The sequence below is a fragment of the Engraulis encrasicolus genome, chromosome 16 (assembly GCF_034702125.1).
Source record: "Engraulis encrasicolus isolate BLACKSEA-1 chromosome 16, IST_EnEncr_1.0, whole genome shotgun sequence".
In the NCBI taxonomy this organism is placed as follows: domain Eukaryota; kingdom Metazoa; phylum Chordata; class Actinopteri; order Clupeiformes; family Engraulidae; genus Engraulis; species Engraulis encrasicolus.
In genome coordinates, this window is record NC_085872.1 from 29,248,269 (window position 1) to 29,255,393 (window position 7,125).

The 7,125-nt window shown below is 40.3% G+C and overlaps 1 protein-coding gene across 1 annotated transcript; it reads right to left on the minus strand.

Annotated features, from left to right (window-relative positions):
• Positions 1–2,742: 2,742 nt before the first annotated feature.
• Positions 2,743–5,453, minus strand: LOC134466484 (5-beta-cholestane-3-alpha,7-alpha-diol 12-alpha-hydroxylase-like). The gene has a single exon (XM_063220382.1). The coding sequence runs from the start codon at positions 5,276–5,278 to the stop codon at positions 3,746–3,748; it is 1,533 nt and encodes a 510-aa protein (XP_063076452.1). The 5' UTR covers positions 5,279–5,453; the 3' UTR covers positions 2,743–3,745.
• Positions 5,454–7,125: the final 1,672 nt, after the last annotated feature.

The following is a 7,125-nucleotide window of genomic DNA, read 5'->3' on the forward strand; positions in this document are numbered from 1 at the left end:
TCAATTGCTATAGGCTACGTATCTATAGGCCAACCCTGAATGGGTGTGTGTCACATGCTCAAGGACATGGCCAAGGTTATTTCAATGCCATGTTTTATGTACTGTCATAAAACTTGTCTGCAATGCTGATATAAAGAAAACTAGTGTGTTATGCGGTATACTTTATTACAAAGCCTTTCGTAATGCATTTTGCTTTCTTTCATTGAAGAAAAAATGTCCTGGCATTTTGGCACAGACCACCCCCTCACACAAAACACCCACACATAATAATATGACAGTTCATGTTTCGATAGTTCATGTGTCGATGTTGATGACAGGGCTGGCCTGGGACCAAAAAATGGCCTGGCATTTTGGCATAGTCCAGCCCCTCACACAAACACCCACACATCAAGAATATGGTATGCTATTGTGGGACGCTTCGCTTCTACTGTGACAAAGGGCATTTCAGTGCTGCTACTGTATGTGGCGCCATCTACTGACGTCATGGCTTTGGTGCGATGTCGGCCTTGGACACGTTGGCAGCATCCGCAAATCTGAAACAGCCTTAACCTTCATCAGTAGGCCCACAGCCAGCTAATTGACACAGGACACAACACTGGGTTGTTCATGCCATCTGATCAAAGGTAGACTGTGGCGCGTGTGAGTAATCTAGTGAACCAGCCCTTAAGGTAAGGACACACAAGGTGATGTTTTTGAGTAATGTAGCCTGAGAACAACATGATTAGGTCATAATTTTCTGATTGAATGGTTGACAAAAAGTTGTCTGCTGCTGATCCAAGTTTTCTGGATTAAAAAAGCATGATGATAGACAACCACATCACATAGCCTTTCCCACAAACATTGTTCAAAAAGTTATCCTTTCAACCATTACCTTTAGTATTTCAGTTTGTTTCCTACACAATCTTGGTTCAGCTATGTTGATGTTTATTTCATTGGCAGAATCGTACCTAAAAAAAATAGCAATTAGGGAACAGAGTGAGGTTTGTGACTGATGTAGAATGTGTGGTACATCTGAAGTGTAGTTTAGTCAGAGAGACTGGATTATACTCCTAGAATCTCTGGTTTGGTGGCAGGATGATGGACTGGCTAAATTCACGTTCTAACACGTTCTAAATACACGTAATTAAAAGCATTTGGTGATAAGCGAAAGACAGATGCAATCACTTTGAACAAAAGCAGTCAATAGGTTGAACTTACTGATCGCATAGTCAATGAGTTGAACATACTGACAGCATAATCAAGGCCACACCTGTAAAAGCAATAAATATATTACTCCTAGTATGATGCCATAAAATTGCTAGAGAGAGTACAGTAGAATCTAGAGTCTAGAGTACTCCCCAGTTTGGTGATTATAGAAAAATGGGGTAAGGATCAGGAAATGAATTTGAGCTGGACTCAAACTCAGGTCGGTTCCTTAGCCAACGGTGACACGACGCCCCCACTTGTGTAATTTTGCTAATACAGTTTGCATAATATATATATGGCGTGTGGTAAATTCTGTGTTTGTAGGTTAAGTCATATTTTAAATTTTGGTCAATGAAAAAATACAGTATGTGCCATGTGTAACTGATGTGACTAAGAACAATGAAAGCCATACATTATTTAAGTTCTTTCAGTATTCATACATTGCCCAAATAATTAATACCTTTTTCTTCATGTTTGAAGGACGGATCATGCTAAATTAAATGTTTTTTGAAAGCAAAGCTGATTCATATTTCTATACTGTGTATATGTATATGTATGTTCTCACTCTGGAATTAGACATCGGGAGCTTACAGACAGAATATTAATCCATGGAGTAGTATAGGCTGTGTATAACTGACAGATCAGATGGTAGCTACTCATTTAATTTGAATACATTTGCTCAGCATATACAGTTCCTTCCAACCCATATCAATTATGTTTCATGTTAATCCGCATGTTAAGAATTTAGCACAGTACCACTCATTTGGCGCAGCATGTCAGAGACACAGCACATTCCTGATTTAATAGGTGGATGTTTGATTGTAGCTGTTGTTGCTAAAGTTCCAATCTGATCCACATTGGGTGATGGCTCCTCCCCTGTACCACAGTGTTGCATGCAATAACATGTCCCTATCCCTTCTCCTTACAGCTGCTTTTGTGGTCAAAAGACGCTGCCACATAATTCCTTAACTCATAAACATCCCAGTGTTTTACATCATAATCTAGTTGAGGTTAATCATCATGATGTTGACTAATAGCGTCCAGTAGCAACCACCTGCTGTCTATTAATTAGATATCTGTAGTTTGGTGCCGTAGAGAAGGAAATGGAGAGGAAGATTTTATTTAATACTTGATACAATAAAACAGTGTAACTACTGGTATGAATGACTCAGCATATCTAAATGAAGGACATCATGTAAATAAGAGAATAGTTGACCTGAGGCATCACATAACTGTCAAGTCAAGTCAAGTCGATGTTATTGTCGATTTCTTTTCATGCACTGGTCGTACAAAGAATTTGAAACGTAATTTGTCTTGACTTGATAGATATGTGACCTGATTAAATGTTGACTTGACTTGATAGTTATGTGATGCCTCAGATCATGGAGTTAAAGAGTGGCTGCCAAACATCTCACCTAATTACTTTCAAATGTGTCTCCCAGCTCTGCTGTCCCTGCTACACTGTTCCAGATACACGTGACTGAAATCCACAAGTCTTTTCATACAAAGCCCATTTATCAGATTAGATACATACTTCTATACTGTTTAAGAATATTGTATCATCTAATGGTAGGTTAAAGCAAATGGAAGAGAATGTTCAGTTTCTAACTATTTGTAGAAGTATTTGATATATTCATACGGTACATAGGCCTATCTATAAACCACCTTCAGCTGATGACAAACAAGATTATGGTTTGGTCTTCATTGATAATGAAAGAACAAGGAGTATTTTTGATTATTTATTTATTTATGTTGTGCTGGTAAGTAACATGGTCAGAAAGTCCTCCGATTTTTTCAGAACATATATACGTATAGAGTAGAGTAGAGAAGAGTAACTTTAAGGTGTCAAGTAGCTTACATAAAATATACATAATACCCACATGGACATTTCAAGACACATGTAATACAGGTAATAGCCAAGGAGCAAGAAAATAAAGACTACAGAAAATAAAAAAATAAAAAGGCAAATGTGCGATGTAATTGGGCAACAGCTACCAGATACATATTCATTTCAATATAAATATAAAAGCTATATACTTTGTACACAAGTTTGTCCTAATCATTATCACCAAGTCATTGACTAACATCGTTGAAAGGAAAAACAAAGCTACAATATGGAAAGCTCAGTTCTAAATACAAATACACTTTAAGTTATTGCAATGCATAGCATGTGCATACTATAGATGTGCTGGCAAAGCATGGTGAGCCCTGCAGTTCTCCTGCAAGTCTTGTGGTCACTGTGTTTCCAGAACTTTACTATTGTTACATGAAAGTCATGTCACTGAAACTACTCTAACTAACCCTGCCTTTAATTTCAAACAAGACATGACAATGGACAGACAGTTCAATGATAATGGCACATTTTTGTTCTACACACACAATGGGATTATACATTGGCAAATATGTTCAGAGTGGAAATGTTGAATGCAGAGAATTAATATTGCTCTAAATTGGTCACATTTATAGATGTTCAGTATTATTGTGATTCCTTGTTATTGATATAGACTAACAATCAGCAAATGAGTGAAAGAGAGCAACTTAAAACTTCAGTACTGTATTTTCAGAACTTGAGCCTGTATCTGAAAGGAATATCTTTTGTGGGGTGCATTGCCCCAAATCCCCAACGGCGTGCATCAAAATCTGGGGTCTTCTCGTCAGGGTTCTTCAACTCAAACTCAAAGTAGGAGAGCATCAGGAACACAAACTGCTTCAGTTCATTGGTGGCAAAGAAACGACCGGGACACATGGTCACGCCTGCTCCCCAGGGCATGGTGTAATATTTCACTTTTTTCCCATTTTTGTAAAAATCTGTTTTTCTCTTCCCATCTGCTGTAAGAAAGCGGTCATATTTAAACGTGTTTGGCTCAGGGTGAACTTCTTCATCCATGTGCACTGCAGAATAGGGGAAAAGCCCCACCCTGTCTCCCTCTCGAACATTATACTCACGGCCATCCGCCATCCTGATGTCCATGTCTTGCAGCACAGCACGAGTGAGGACGGGAGCTGCTGTGAGGCGTAAGGTCTCCTCCACAGCGCTGTCCAGGACCGGTGTCTTCATCAGCATGTCCCTTGTCAGGTCCACCAGGGGTCCTCCACGCTTGACCTCCTGCCCAGTCTCTTGAAGCACCTCTTCCACCTCAGCTCTTACGGCTTTCATGGCTTCAGGATGCTTCATTAGGAACATGAGCAGCCAGAAGGCAGAGGGTCCCGTGTTGCCTTGCGATGCCCAGAGCAGGAGGAGCATGAAGCGGTCCTGCATGAACTCTTCCATTCCATGCTCAGCTCTCACTTGCTGTTGGTCAAAAACCCAGCCACTGATGTTGTCTCTGTTCAGCATTTTTTGCACTGACAGCGTATTCCAGAAGAGTTTTTTCAGACGCTCTACTTCTCTTTTCTGGCTGGGTCCCAGGACACCGTAGGCCAGATTGGGGAACAGTTGGTCATACTTTCGGAATTCATAGAAGAGTTTTTCTGATTTGTGACGATCCTCCTCTTTGGCTTTCTCTTGGCTACCTGATGTGTCAACAGTCTCATTGCCAAACAATGCAAGGTAGCCTGCTCTGAAAACAATGTTGTAGCTGTAGTTGAAAAGTCCGTCGTCGTGCCAGTCACATTGATTGTCTCCAGCACTGTGCAGCATTAGATTTTGGAGGTTGGTCATCATGGCTTGGGTCATCACAGATAGACCATCACCCATGAGGTGCTTGTTGCTGTACATTTGGTAGTACTTGTGATCTCCACCCTCCATTGTTGAATATCCAAAAACTCTTTGAACAAGATGCCTGGCGAATTTATTGAAGTCCAGTTTTGCCCTTGCCTCCTTCACCACTGACCCAAAGGACAAAGGATCCATAATGAAGGTGAAGTAAAAACCTCCCAGCAGCACGGTGAAAATGTCTCCATGCTTCTCCTTCATTCTCTCCAAAAACTTTGCTGTATCTCTTCTGAACTCGAAAACGTGACCCAGCCATGGCAGTGGACCTTTATCAAGTGGAGGCTCTCCTTTACGGTGCCGGCGGAAAGCTCCCAGGAGGTACAGGCCACCTAACACTGAAAGAAAAAGAGCGAGCAAAACAGGCAGTATCAAGCCCATGGCTGTTCTCTCAGTAAATCAGCCACTGTGTTTCAAAGAGCTCTGCTTGAGACACATTTATACACACTGGAGCTTTAACTCCTCCCCTTACAAGAACACTGGCATTGTTTTTCACATATCCTAATGTAACCCTTTTTTAGTTGCCCCATTTTACGCACAACCCCTTGTGCAATACAGTGATTGCATTGGTAAATGATTTCTCTCTTTGATGATACACCTTGACACATTTTATAATGAGGTACATCACATTCAATAGGGCCTACCTTCATCCAACCTTGAACACATTGACAGAGCTACCAGATCGCCCCCCAGTGGAAACTGTAGCCTCCCAAGTCGACGCACAGCATTTGGACAATCGGCCCCAACTGAATTCTAATGACAGGACATGATGATGCATACAGGAACAAGATATTCAGTGTTAACTTGCTACAGATTTGCCTTACAACACTATTATTTGGCATCACTTACACCATTATTGAGTTGTGGATCCTCTCAAGGTAACAGGGAATTAAGTATGATGCAAGGGTGACTGCAAATCTTAAAAGAACTTAAAATTGATTTTCGTCAAGTGTATAGTTATTAAACAAACTAAAACAAGTTTAAACCAACTCTTAGATAAATATTATGCCCTAATTTGCTTAAACCACCATGTCAGCTGACGCGTTTCGGCCCTCAAGCAATCGTCAGTGTGTAACGTGAACAAAGGAATGCCTGTGTTCACATTATGCACTGACAATGTCTTGAAGGCCGAAACGTGTCTGCTGATATGGTATGTGACGGTCTGCTGACGTGACGGTCTGCTGACATGGCGTCCATGCATTCACATTGCGTTTGAGGGGTGAAACGCCTTTGCTGATGTGGTGGTATAAATAAATAGTCAGGCATATATATTTTTGCTACATGTTGGTTTATATTTAACTGATTCTTGTATATGTGGCTAAAACAGGTTTTATTTTTGAAAGAAGAAAAATGTTCAAATCCAAAATATAGGCCCAGAAGTATATTATTACAGGCAAAGGTCTTGACTGTACAGCTATATATTGGAACAGCCTCCCTATATTTTATTTTTTCATGAAATAGGCTCCTACGTATTTTTTGTCGACACGTCAGACTCAATTAAAAGTAAAAAAAAAAAAATACAAAATACCTAAACTAGACCTATACCATTCCTTTTTGACTACCCACTGGTGATTCATCAGTTGACTGCTCACGGAACAGTGACGTCTTACTGCTACATGTGACATCAAGAAAGCATCTGTCATAGGTGATACACCAAACCGCTCAACAAACCACAAAATACCTCTGTCCTTCCTTGAATTATACTTCATCTGTCAAGCCATGCATCATCCTGTTATCATACATGCATTTACATTTACAAGACACCACTGTCTTTGGGATATGTTGGAGAGGGCTTTACACAGCATTCAGAATGTACCATAATCCATACAAAATCTTAGTGAAAACCTAATGCAACACTGCAAGGAAATAAACTCCTTGCAGTTTATGGAAACAATACAACCCCAAATGTGCTGTGTGATCAAAGCGAAAGCCGGTCAAACAACATTTTAGTCTGTGTGACCTTTTTTGGTGGTAAGTGGTGACTTGTCTGCCCCTGCTGAGTATATTTGTTGCACTAATACTGTACATTACATCACATTTCATAACAAAAAAAGAGCACACTTTTAACCAAAACACACCCTAAAAGAGGACATAAATAGCTACTGATATGTATGAGGTAACAGAGAAGACTTGAAGGACCAACACGTTTAGTGCAAAACGCTGATGAGGCTGGTAGAGAAAAAGAGACGAAGTATCCAAGGCACTCTTCCCAAAAAAGTTAAAATAGC

Excerpts from the sequence above, each read along its gene's own strand:
- LOC134466484 (XM_063220382.1), bottom strand. The coding sequence starts at position 5,278 with ATGGGCTTGATACTGCCTGTTTTGCTCGCTCTTTTTCTTTCAGTGTTA.